At 40.5% G+C, this 14,484-nt stretch overlaps 1 protein-coding gene across 8 annotated transcripts in view; it reads left to right on the top strand.

Annotated features, from left to right (window-relative positions):
• The first annotated feature begins 228 nt into the window (after nt 1-228).
• Nucleotides 229-14,484, top strand: part of LOC136241707 (uncharacterized) — a 28,183-nt gene continuing 13,927 nt past the window's right edge. For 2 of the 8 annotated variants that reach the window (XM_066032960.1, XM_066032961.1), the window contains exons 1-2: nt 514-611; nt 738-1,226. In XM_066032960.1, coding sequence (XP_065889032.1) covers nt 1,100-1,226 — 127 coding nt within the window. In that variant the 5' untranslated portion in view covers nt 514-611; nt 738-1,099. Of the gene's footprint in view, nt 341-513; nt 612-737; nt 1,227-14,484 lie in introns of those variants that run through there. The other 6 variants (XM_066032964.1, XM_066032965.1, XM_066032963.1 and 3 more) reach the window with 6 other exon arrangements.

The raw sequence follows: 14,484 nt of genomic DNA on the forward strand, positions 1-14,484 counted from the left end.
AATCCAACGTCAATCGTCCTCCAATCAAAAAACACACGGCATAATCGAAATCAGCATATACGGTTTGCCCAGGACTACTTTCTTCGTCCTTATCTACCACAGATTCACGCGGAAACACTCGGAAACTTTGGCTATCATCGGTGCCGTATTCTTCCAATTAGAATTACGTACGCAATTATTTGTATGGGATTCCTATGGGGATTTTTATTTCTCAAACTTTGATTTGACATATTTCAATACCGCATGGATTTTAATCCAGTAAAGTACATTACGAAGTACGAAGCACCGAGCCACCGACTACCATTAACTGGAACAGCAGCTTGTGAAACATATATTGAAGGTGTGTAATTTAAGTAGCTAAAATATGTGTGAAAATTTGGTTGGTTGGAAATCGATAGTTGAAGCGTTTTCCACTCGATCTTCCACCTGCAGGTCGCATGAGCATAAAATTACGGAAATACGGAAATATTAATTTGTTTCAAAATTCGGGCATGTTATTTAAACTGCATGCACTTCAAATGCATGCAAGCCATATAAATATACACTACTTGTAGCATTGGTGTGTACACTTAACTTGGATTAAACCAGTTGTTTCTTCCAGTCAGATGCAGGTTGGTCAACTGTATTATGTGATCGCATCTAGCTAATTTTTTTGTACGAGGTTTAGTTTTTTGTGCGTGTTATGCGTGTGTTTAGGGCAAGCGACCAGTAGTTTGCCTCGGTGTTTTGTACTTTAGGTTAGGGCACGAGTTTACTAGTCATTTTCGCTCTTCGTTTCCGCTTAGTTTGGACCCTTTGTGCTACCTTCTAGTCCTGAACAGATGCCAGGTTCTAAATCACAGACAACTTAGACAAGTATGTTATTCGCTGAAGCAGTGCTACTTGAGGGGTACTGAAGTACTGACCCGTTCAGGCGAGCGTTCGCGCTCTTCTTCGAAGCTAATCAAGTTGTGGTACCGTGGCTCAAAAACTAACGGTATACTCTCAAAGGCGAGCACATTTTAGTCGAATGTATTATTCTCTTGTTGCATTTAAAGGTCAATACTCGTCTAATCCGTTCTCCACTGCCCTCCAGTCAGTGTAACTCTTCTGAATTACGATGTCCACTAATTCAGAGCCTCCTACTGAACAAACTGACATGGACTCGAGTTCCTCTCTGAAGCGACCACTACCTGAAGACTCGCCAACATCTACAAAACAGTCAAAGAACAGGAAGACCAAAATTGGTAAGTGTATTTGTCCAATATGTCTAGACCCCACAATGGCGGATCTAGGATGGGACATTTGGGGCAAATTAATACTTGATAGAGCGCATGCGCGTTGATTTGTGTTGTGTGCTTTGGCTCTCTACTTTCTAACATAGGGTCCGCAATCCGAAAAATCAACTTCTGCAAATCAACCTCCCTACCATTGTGGGATGTTCATTGTAGTATCCCATTGCTTGATCCACCATGAAACCGGAGGTATGATTGTTGTCTTCACAGAAATATCATTTTCAGTATCTCGCAAGATGCAAGATTTATTTTTAAAATTTCGTGCTCCACACAAAGGACCGGATGAAACTTGCTACTTAGCCATATCGTATCCAGAGTTGTTGTAGTTGAAAACTACGCACAGAAATAAATAAATGATTTGCTGGGTGCCCAGCACAGGGTTGCTTTTTTGAAAAAACAGACAAAGAAATATGAAGTTTCGAATTCAAACTGCCCTACCACCCAGGGCAAGAGAAGCCAACTATTCCTCATAGTGTTTTGATATGGTTGGGTGCATAGTCTGTCTATGCTGTTAGTTTGGAAAAGATCTGAGACTTCTCACCATCTGGGTGACAAGCGTCAAAATTTTCTGCGCTATCAAAGAATTGTGTCGCGCTTTCTAATCATTTCCAGCGCTTCTGCAGTCACAAAAATCATCAATTGTGACCGGGCCTGCAAAAATAGGGCATGTGGGCACATGATTTTGCCTACTTTTTCACACTTCCATCACTCATAACTTTTTGTACCTTTATGCTATGGAATTGCAATTTTCAGCTCTTAGGAAGCATTGAATTGGCATCATGATGCAAGTTACAGAATGAAAATATACATTTCCAGCACTGAGATATGACCTGGGGGGTGATGTGGTGTAGTTTGTGCCCACATGCCCTGTTTTCGCAGGCCTGGTCACAATTATAGACTAAAACTATGGCAAAAGATGTCCCTGAACGTTTGGTAATAGCGGTTGTCAATTGTGGTAACTACCGTCCAGTCAGTCTTACGTCCATTTTTGGTAAGTTAATGGAAACTATAGTTAAAGATGATTTAATAAGTCACTTAATATCGAACAATTTGCTCTCAGCTTACCAATTTAGATTTGTACCTGACAGATCATGTACTACTCAATTACTTCATGTACTTGATTATTTCACTAAACACTTACATGAAGGTTACTCTGTTGATGTGATATATCTAGATTTTCAAAAAGCCTTTGACACAGTTCCCCACCAACGCTTGATTCAAAAATTGTCTTCTTTTGGGATACATGGTAAGATGCTACAGTGGATAAAAGATTTTCTTAAGGACAGAACACAAGAAGTAGTGCTTAATGGAAAGAAATCTAATTCCATTCCTGTTAAAAGTGGAGTCCCACAGGGTTCAGTGTTGGGTCCCATCTTATTCGCGATGTTTGTCAATGACTTACCTTCGGTTGTATCAAGTCCCGTGTATATGTTTGCTGACGACATTAAGATTTTCTGTGTTGTAAGAACTAGTGAGGATTATTCAGCACTACAACATGATTTGGACTTACTTTATGAATGGTCAATTCGTTGGCAACTTAAGTTCAATATCTTGAAGTGCAAGCATATGCACCTTGGACCGATGCATCACTATGGGCCATATTATTTGGATGGAACAGTTATTGACAATATTGATTCTTACAAAGACTTGGGCATTATCTTGGACCACCAACTTAAGTTCCACCTGCATACCACAGAGGTTGCTGTAAAAGCTAATCGATTACTAGGATTAATTAAGAAATCTTTTGATTATTTAGATTCTGATATGTTGACAATTATTTACAGCTTTTGTGCGTCCAACACTTGAATATAGTAATGCAGTATGGGGGCCTTTCTTTGTTCTTGATCAAAGGAAAGTGGAGAAAGTCCAACGTAGGGCTACATGTTTATTGCCATCATTAAGAGATAAACCGTACGAAGAGAGACTAGCAGCACTACAACTACCATCCCTGGCTCACAGGCGTCATAGAGGTGATATGATACTACTTTACAAGATTATCAATAACTATTTCAATTCGGATTTTTCCACTCTATATACCTACTCCAGTACCACCATTACAAGGGGGCATCAGTTTAAGCTTTTCAAATGTCACTCAAGATTAAACTGTCGATCAAAATATTTTTTAATAGGTTAATTAATGATTGGAATGCTTTGCCTGCAGTTGTAGTTAACATAAATTCTGTAAATCATTTTAAATCCTTATTAGATAATCACTTATTTGACTCGAGATTTACTTTTGTATAATGGTTAATTGTACTATTGTGTGCAGATCCGGTATACAGGCTGTGCCTTTACCGGTACTTTAATCATAATCATAATCATAATGCCCCCCACCCCCCAAACCCCCACACTGACCTTGTGGAGGAGTCACAGCTAGCCATACTTCTAGTAAATACTAAGGCCAAGATCAGTTTATAAAGCTCATGAAAATATGCATATTTTACTAGCATTTATTACAAATTCACCTGAAGCCAAAGCGAACCAAAGTCAAACTAGCTGTGAAATTGTCAACCAGCATTTTCGTGCGTACTAAGCGCCTCTAAAATAATTATCGTGTTGCCGTTCCTTTTAAACAGCTTTTAACACTTCGCAAAGGCCAAAATGGTAAAAATCAACAGTGAGACACTACTAAGAGGTGATTATTTGCTGCTTCAAAAATGCTGCAACTAACAAGGGAATCTGCTCTCCCCAACCACTTACCAACTTAGCCTGTTTGTGCCCCTCCCCTTGCCAGCTTCTGGATCTGCCCCATGCCCCATTATTGATACTACTAAATCAGCGTTGAAACCGGGCGAGGGGTCCGACAGTCACATTTTTAAAAGTATGATATAAAGTGGCAAGAAAGAAACTGGCCTTGACCAATCTCATACAATAAAAATTGATTAGTGAGCGTGGCTCCACATAAGCCAGCGGGCAGCTATGAGCATGGTTTCGTGCTTACCTGTAGACTTTAATAACACCGATAACTGCGCGTGGCTGCGCGTATGATTGAAGACAGTCGTCCGATAAGTGGGCGTGGCTCACGAAAGAAGCTGAGTTGCATCAGGACTTGACTATGACGCGTTTATACACTTCTGTACCGTCCAACTAAACAATTTGCTTCGCACGTGATCCAATCCGGGTCAGACTCGGATCATTTTTAAAGTGGGTTGACCTGGATGACCTGTGACCCGGATGACCCGACCCGGTTTCAACGCTGTACTAAATCCAAACGAAAAGGCCAAGATTCCATTTTCTGTGAATTAAAGCCAATGTTCAGCCTGGTTACATAGACAATGTGTTGGCCTGTCTAAATCCCTATTTGAAAGTTGTACCAAGTCTGAAAAGCTCTTTTATTGTCCACATTGTACACTACAAGATCATGCCCTAGAAATAGCCAAGCTTAAGGAAGGTATTGAGTCCTTAACCAAGAGTATCTCTAACGTTAAAGAAAAATCTGAAATGCCAACACAGCCATGCAACAATCAACAAACGATTAGTGACACTACCACTGTAACAGCTTCTGATGAGTCCAAGCCAAGTTCTGAAAAGCAAAAGGAAAGGGCACCTGATCGAAAGTTTAATATTGTCATGTATGGAGTCAAAGAATCCCCTGTTAACACCAGTTGGTCAACCAGGCTAGACCATGATATAGCCAATATCACTAATGTTTTTTCACAGACAAGCTTCCCAGTGGAAAGGCAATCCATTAAGGATTGTCGCAGGCTTAATAGCAATGCCACTAAACCAAGACCAATTCTTGTGAGCTCCCTTCGATCTATTGTAAGGCTCAAATGGTTAGCCGAATATTCGGATTAATATTCGTTTGCTCTGTAGCTGAATAATGGACCTTATCCGCAATGGCGTCAGACGCATAAAAATGGCCACGATAGTTGTGGGACTTTCATAAAATTTGTACAGGCAACTATGGGAGGAAAATTTTTGAACGATGATATCTCAGCCAATATAGAAGATATCGAACTCTAACCTGCAAGTATGGTTATAAGGTAACTGAATGAATAACAACCTAGCGTTAGTTTGAAAACCACCTGAAAATCATTTCTACGTATTTATTGTAATGTCTTATAGCCATACCTGAGGGTTAGAGCTCGATATCTTCTTTCTCGGCTGAGAATGGGCCAATACTTGGCAACTTAAGTTCAATGTTAGTAAATGTACAGTTATATGTTGCACAAGATCCTTATTATAATGACTTAGAGTTGGTAACTCAAGCACGCAGGTTCACTCTGACTAGTACTATATCAAAACTAATTTAATTCAATAAATAACATATACAATTAACATACGTCATGATTAAATCATTATAGGCCTAATACAAAATCACGTGATAAACTACTACACTCCTCCCTTTCTATAAAAGGTTACAGCAACTTAAAATAAAATCAGTCAGTGTACCTTGGATTTGGCTTACGCACACAAAGCGGATATCTTCACTGAGAAGTATCGGTAGGGGGAGCTGAGTCTACAGTACTGCTGGCTACAGGAGCAGTAACACTATCATCTGGTGAGACCTCTGGTACATCAGTAGTATCTGAACTGTCTAACAATGGGACACCTAGAATTTCAGCATCATCTGTCATCACATTTGTCTGTGTAGTCTCCATAGACGGTTCACTGATCTGTCTCACATGATCCACATGTCGTCTCCACAACTGTCCAGAGTCCAAACAAACCAAACATGTTAGGGGGCCTTGCATTTTCTCAATTGTTCCCATTATCCATGGTTTGGATGGATCTCGGTCCCTCACTAACACTTTCTGTCCCACTTGGAGGTTCCTTTGCCTTGCCTTCTTATCATGGTTTGCCTTCTGAGCTGCTTGCTGCTCATTCACTCTCTTATCTGCGTTAGGGTGAAGCAAGTCCAATCTGTTACGGATCATTCTTCCCATAAACAACTGGCAAGGTGGTTCATTAGTTGTAGCATGTGGAGTAAATCGGTAGGTAAACAGGAAATTTGACAATTGATGGCTGAAACTCAATGGACTGTCATGATTAGCTTTCATTACTTTCTTGAATGTATGCACAAATCTTTCTGCAGCACCATTACTGGATGGATGATATGGTGCGCAGCGGATATGCTTGATCCCTTTCAATTTCACAAACTTAGCAAATTTGTCACTCACAAATTGTGACCCATTATCAGAGACAATTTGCTCAGGCAGTCCATATGTTGCAAATAGCTTACGTAATTCCATAATTGTCTTCTGGGCTGTAGTAGGGTGCATCTCGATAACTTCTGGCCACTTTGAGTGGGCATCAACCACAATAAGGAATGTTCTGTTCATGAAGGGACCAGCAAAATTTATGTGTACTCTTTACCAAGATTTGGCTGGCCAAAGCCAGGGGTGCAGTGGCTGATGCAGAGGAGTTCTTCACTGATTGGCGGGCTACACAACTTCTTGCCTTCTCTTCCAATTCACTGTCCAGAGCCGGCCACCAGAAATAACTTCTCACAATTGATTTCATCCTAGCTATACCTGGATGATTCTGATGAAGTTCGTCAATAAGTTTACTTCGTAGTGGACCCGGAATGATTACTCTGTTCCCCCACAGCAAGCAACCACTCTGAGTTGAGAGTTCCTTAGCACGTCTCCAGTTTGACTTCTTGTCATCAGACACAGTCTGAGGCCAACCCTTCTGCACATAACTGTATATCTTACTCAACAACTTGTCTCTGTGTGTAGCTGTAGCCACCTGTTCAGCTAACACTGGTAAGGTTTGTAACTGTCCAATCATAAAAGCATCACTCATATCAGTGATAGGAGAAATATGATTTACACATAAGGGTAACCTGGATAATGCGTCTGCATTGGAATGTTCTTCCGTATGTTGGAACTGAATATCATAAGAATATGCTGACAACAAAAGAGCCCACCTCTGCAGCCAGGCGGCAGCAAGAGATGGGATTCCCTTCTTAGGACCAAACAATGTAATAAGAGGCTTGTGGTCTGTCACTAAAACAAATTTGCGACCATACAAATATTGGTGGAATTTCTGGATCCCATAAATCAGAGAGAGGGCCTCTTTTTCAATCTGTCCATATTTCTTCTCAGTCTTTGATAAAGTCTGCGAAGAGAATGTAATGGGACATTCTTGTCCATCAGGAAACACATGTGAAATGACTGCCCCGATGCCATAAGCAGAGGCATCTCCAGCAAGTTTGATGGGCAAGGATGGATCAAAGTGTGCTAACACTGGTGAAGTAACTAAGAGTTTCTTAGCTTCATCAAATGCTCTAGTGCACTCCTTTGACCACCTCCGTGTATTACCAGACTTCAGAAGGTCATTCAGTGGATGCAACAGGGTTGCTAAATTTGGCATAAACTTGTGGTAATAATGGACTAAACCCAAAAATGATCTAAGCTCTTGCACATTCTTTGGCCTAGGTGCCTTTGTGACTGCTGTGACTTTGCTGTCTAATGTGTGTAGCCCTGACTCATCAATTCTATGTCCCAAGTATTCAACTGTCTTGGAGAGGAACACACACTTTTCCTTCTTGGCTTTGACACCATACTGTCTCAGTCTCAGCAACACCTGCTCCACATTCTTCAGATTCTCTTCCACAGTGCTCCCACACACAAGTATGTCTTCAAGGTAACAAATGATATTAGGAAGCCCTTGCAATATTGTATCCATAACTTTCTGAAAAATTGCAGGTACTGATGCCACACCAAATGGCAATCTAGTGTACCTGTATAGGCCATGATGTGTATTGATGGTGACAAGGTCCTTGGAATCTTCAGACAGCTTTAACTACTGGTAGGCATGTGTTAGATCAATTTTGGAAAAATATTTCCCTCCTGCTAAGGTGGCAAAAATGTCATCTGGTTTGGGCAGGGGGTACTGGTCTATTTCCAGCATAGGATTAATTGTGACCTTATAATCACCACACAACCGAATATGTCCATCCCCTTTAGGCACTGCTACAATGGGTGCTGCCCATGGGCTGTAGGTGATCTTCTCAATAATACCATCCTGTTCAAGGTGATTCAGCTCTTGCTCAATTACTTCTTTGAGCGCAAATGGCACTGTTCTGGCCTTACAAAACTTGGGAACAGCATTATCTTTCATCTGTAATGTGGCTTCAAAACTGTTGATCTCACCAGGTTTCTCATTAAACATACAGTCATACTGACTCAATAATTTGTCTTTCTGGGATGGGGCTGGTGATTCAGGGAGTAGTTCACTGTATTTTCATACAGGCTTTGAAAGTCTAGCCTTAATTGATACAACCAATCTCTCCCCAGCAGACTGGGGCCACTCCCTTTAATAACACACAAAGTTAGACAATGATTGTGTTGTTCATACCTGACAGTGACTGATATCTCCCCAACCACAGCCATCTGTTCGCCTGTTTAAGTAGTCAATATCATTGGAGTTTTACTCAAACAAACTCCTGGAAACAAATTTTTCTTGGTTGCCTCAGAAATTACTGATACGGCTGCCCCTGTATCCACTTCCATGGATAGCTTCTGTCTGTTTACGTCAAGTGCCACTGTTATGGGACGTGATGATTTCTTGTCAACTTTGAACATTTCCAGTTCCTCAACACTTGATTCCCGAATAGTGTTCTGTCCCTTTTTGGCAGGATTACGATTACCAGGAGCTTTATGCTGACCCCGCTGCTGTGTAGAGTTGTTCGAAGGAGGCAGCTCACTTTTCTCTGAGCTCTTACAAACTTTGGCCAAATGTCCTCTCTTCTTGCACTTGTTGCAAGTGAAATCTTTGTATCTACAAGCAGTTGGTGCATGGTCATTTCCACCACAGCGATAACACACTTTCCTTGCGTGCTGATATCTAGCAGCGTCAGTGTGGTTAACAGGAGCTGGCAAGTCGTCATTCTGGAGCTTCGTAACATTAGCTTCAGCGGCTTCCATGCTCTGTGCCAGGTGTACAGCTGTGTCAAGTGTTAAGTCCTTCTCAGACAGGAGTCGCTTCTGAATTGTTGTGTTACGCAGTCCACATGCTAGGCGGTCTCTCAATGCGTCGTTGAGGAAGTTAGCAAATGCACAGTGCGTTGTGAGCTGACGGAGTGCTGCCAGGTATTCTGCAATGGACTCGTTAGCTGCTTGATTCCTCTTATAAAAATAAAAACGTTCCGCTATGATCAACGGCTGAGGTTCATAGTGGGTCTTCAATGCTGCAAACAGGCCCTCTAATTGCTTCTCACTGGGCTTGACAGTTGCTAATAAGTCTCGCAATAGAGAGTACATCTTCCCTCCGACAGAGCTGAGAAATATTGCCACCCGTTTGTCAGGCTTTATGTCATTGGCGGCGAAAAACAGTTCTACTCTTTCTAAGTAGGCTGCTATCTTTTCTGTTTCTGGATAAAATGCTGGCAGTTGGCCAAACTGCGCCAAGTACTTTGGGGCTACTGTTGCCTCGTCGTTGCCAGACATAATCACAGTCCTCGTTGCCAATATAATGACTTAGAGTCAGTAACGCAAGCACGCAGGTTCACTCTGACTAGTACTATATCAAAACTAATTTAATTCAATAAATAACATATACAATTAACGTACGTTATGATTAAATCATTATAGGCCTAATACAAAATTCACATGATAAACTACTACACTTATCACCACTCACTCACGACTACACACTTCATAGTCACATCCTAGATATATCTGATCAACATATGTACCTAGGAGTCTTAATTCATAAATCACTGTCTTGGTCACCTCACATATCAAATGTTGTCAAAAAAGCATCTAGAACACTCAATTTCTTAAAACGCAATCTAAACAAAAGTTCAAGGCAAGTTAAAGAATCAGCTTACCTAACAATGGTGAGACTGCAACTAGAGTATGCATCTGCTGTCTGGGATCCCTACACGTTGGAGATATTTCAGAGTTGGAGAAAGTACAACGAAGAGCAGCATGCTGGGTGTTGAATGACTATGGTAGATTATGGTAGATTCAGTTCGGTTTCTCTAATGTTGGATCAGCTAAAATGGCCTACATTACAAGTTTGTCGGAAATTAACTAGGTTACAAATATTGCATAAGATACACTACTAACAGTTATCACTCCAACTTCCTCATTATTACTTACCAAAAACACGACCAACAAGACAGTACCACCATCTTCACTATATCTTACCTTAGGCTACCTTATCCACCACAGCATACCAAAACAACTATTTCTCAAGAACAATAAACAACTGGAACATACTACCAACTGATACAATTGAAATTCCAGATACTGATCTATTTATGACTAGACTCCGATCGTATTATTGTACCTAATGTATTTGTGTTTATGTGATTCCTGAGCACACCAGCAGGGCTGACTGCTCAGTAAACAATAATAATAATAATAATTATAAAAGATATGATCGTTAAAGAAATTTTCCTCCCATAGTCGTCCATACAAATTTTACGGAAGTCCCATAATTATTGCCGCCATTTTATGACTGTGACGTCATGGCGGATAAGGTCCATAAAATTAACAAACGTCAATCATTCGCACATGATCATTTATATGGTGACGCATGATTAGTTGTCAGTAATTAACGAAGCGGAAGACGATGCTAATGAAAGTAACAAAAAGGAAAGGACTATGGCGATAAAGCGAAGAATAGTAATAGAATTAGGCACCCACTAATTGGTGAAGATATACTAATTCCACGGTGAATTGCCGTAAGCGCAAGACTTCGTACGGATTTGTGGCTTACTCCAGGTACTTCTACTTTGTTACAATCACTTTCCATTACAGTATCGTTGTGATAGTCCTTTCAGGAAGAGAATTATAGCATCTTTTTCTTAGTAAAGTTATTCATACAAAGCCACAAAGCTGTTTGTGGTTATTTGTAGGCTTCTTGGTAGTGGCCGCCTTAATTATGCACTTGTCAATTTTATGCCCCACCCCCACCCCCAGGGGTGGTGGGGGAATACAGGGGATTTGACAAATCGTGGTGTCAAATTCCCCACTACTGGGGCAAAATCGGCTGTCAAATCCCCACTATGTCCCCACCCCCTAGTAGGGGATTTGACAACACCTCAAGGATAAATGCATATTTCATGCATGCAACTAATAATTAACCTGGTATACACCTGTAGCTAGTAAAATTATAGTGAATACGATTTAATTGTTTAGAAATGCAACTACCGAAAATCGGTCAGTGAATTGGAGAACTATCAATTGTCCCAGGGGTGGGGACAAGAAGCAATGTCAAATCCCCACTGGGGTGTGGGAACACCCGGGGGTGGGGGGGTGGGGCATGAAATTGACAAGTGTATTACTGAATTGCAATGAAACCTTACACCGATTATTCAACTAATTTTGTTAGAGCTAAGCGAATATTCGAATACAGTAAGCCACTATTCGTTTGAGTCTTAATCTATTGATGCTGCAATGGCTTTATCCAAAATTGGTGAATTCAATAAACCTATCTATATCAAACCTGACCTATCACCAGAGGAAAGAGCCAAAGAATCTGTTCTTTTAAAAGAGTGTTGGTTTTTGATCCAGGAAGGGGCAGAAAGAAAACGAATCAAACTGAAGAGTGGAGCCTTGTTTGTTGACAATCAACTGTATGGCAGATTCAAGGGCTTGGAGTTTGTTACAACCAACTATAAGCCTCCACTCCAAACAAACTCCTCCAATGCTCAAAATTGACTAGAGTACGGATTAGGTAAAATAGTTTTGATAAAGAAATTTTTATCTACATCAACAAATTGTAACTGTGATATCTCAATTGTGCCAAGCGCACCCCAAGACCAAAATCACCTAATACTAACAATGATTCTACCAATACTTCCACTAGTCAGCGTGTCTCAACACTCACTCAAACTCATTATAATAATCTTAAGCGTCTCAGTTTAAATTGTTGCAGCCTTAGAAGCTCGGGTAAAAAGGCTAGCCTGCTGGCACTTATTGACGAGAGCAATCCAGACATTATTTGTGGCTGTGAATCCCACCTTAACCAGTCCTATTATTCCACAGAAATTTTTCCTGATTCCTACATTGTATTAAGACTGAATAGATCGGGTCGAGGGAGCTGGCGGGGTCTTCATAGGAGTGAAAAAGCAATTTAATGTTTCAGAAGAATGTGAACTAGACACTGATGTAGAATTAATTTGGGCTAAGGTAACAATTCCTAACACACGGCCTTTATATGTTTGTTCATTTTACTGCCCACCTGACAATAATCTTGATCCTATTTTACAACTTCAGTTATCTCTAAACTAGTCAGTAGCGAGGTCACCCAATATTCCACCAATTTTACTCTTGGGTGACTTCAATTTCCCAAGTATTGTATGGTCAGATGGCCATGGTTTACTAAATCCTAACCCAGCCTATGGCAGCGAACTAAATAACTTATTTCTTGGGACTATGAATGATGTTGGTTTAGAGCAGTATGTTATCACACCTACTCGCCATGATAAACATACTAGACCTAGTCTTGTCCAACAATAATAACGTTCACAGTTTATGTGTAATTCCTGGAATCTCTGACCATGATGCAATTCAGTTTCAACTCTCCATAACTCATAAATCAACAGCACAAAAGCCTCCACATAAGGTGGCATTATACCATAGATGTAATCTTGCTAACATTAAAAGGGACTTGCAAGAATTTGCGAACCATTTCCTACAAAGTGACTTAGCCTCCAAATCTGTTGACTCAATGTGGTCAGAATTTAAAGACGCTATTTATGAATGCATTGACAAACATGTACCACATAAAACAATCCGATCTAACAAGAGCCTACCTTGGATTAACCATCAGATCAAAAAGGACATGAAAATTTGGAAACGCCTACACAACACTGCTAAGAGAAACAATACACAAGGTGACTGGGATGCCTATAAAAGAATGAAGAATTTAATTAATGTGAAGTTGAAAGAAGTGCACAATAATTAATATGCCGACTGCTTGATACCTCCTTCGATGGAAACAAAAGGCAGTTTTGAAAGTACATAAGAGCTATAAAGAAAGACACTAATGTGATACAATCATGGTTGACAGGGCTCCCCTCTCAGATAGCATAAGTAAAGCAGAAGCATTAAATAACCAGTTTAAGTCATTTTTCACCCAAGAAGATACAGATAATATTCCAACAATGACCACAACTGCCGATACTGGGAATTCATTTCCCAACATGCCTGAAATATCCTTTTCCTTAAATGGAATACAACAAGCACTTTGCAATCTTCAAGTAAATAAAGTGTGAGGTCCTGATCGTATACCTCCTTTTATCCTTAAAAACTGTGCTGAAGAAATCTCTCCCGTGTTGAAAGTAATATTTACAGAGTCATACACAACAGGTAATCTACTGGCTAACAGCCAACATATGTCCAATTCACAAGAAAGGAAGGCATGATGATGCCTCTAACTATAGACCCATCTCTCTGACATCAATCTGCTCTAAAGTACTTGAACACATCATATATCATAATATCATGAACCACCTAAACAGTAATAATGTCGGCCTTAACCTTAGGCAAGGTAGGTAGGCAGCCTTCCTAGGGCTGAGGGGCTGAGGGGGCCTCCGAGCACCAAAAAAGGGGCCTCAGGCTTACAGATTGCATGTACATCTATAATAAAATGCTATTCATACAGCCAATTGCATTCACATTTCCCTTATGTAGCCATACACTAATAGACAGTTCTAGGTATTCCCAGGCTATGAATAGCCTTCTATCAACTTATTATCAGTACAGAACAAGCACTTATGTCGTCATAACAAAAGCGCGCAGAAACATTCTCGTTCTATACAATTCTCTATTGTTCTACTCACGTGCAGAGCTGATTCATGCAATAGTAAGTATTTAAAAACAAATATGGAGGGACAGTGCTGTGACGGTTTGGAGTATAGGAGAGACATGGATTTCTTATAGTGTCTGTTTGTATTGCAGCCAATTCATGTGAGTTGTACATTACTTAGGAAAAGGTGTACAGTGTATTAGCTGTGGTTTGTTGTAGTTTGGCTGTTCACCATTTACCGCTCCTTGACAGCGCTGCTTTGACGCATCCTTCGTTTCGCACCTCTGATTTGGTGCAACTGAGTGGTTCTGTAGTAGCTACACTGGATGGAAATTGGCACTAAGATTACAGTAAAGTATTGTTCATGGTAAAGGTGATTGAGCAGGTGAGACTCAGGGGTAGCACTGGTTCTTCAATTGCAAAGGTCTCAAGATCAGCTAGTTGAAGAGTTGGAAGATTGCCATTCAGTGCTATAGAACTGGAAGACATCTGTATA

Source organism: Dysidea avara, chromosome 12 (genome assembly GCF_963678975.1).
Source record: "Dysidea avara chromosome 12, odDysAvar1.4, whole genome shotgun sequence".
NCBI classification, from domain to species: Eukaryota; Metazoa; Porifera; class Demospongiae; order Dictyoceratida; family Dysideidae; genus Dysidea; species Dysidea avara.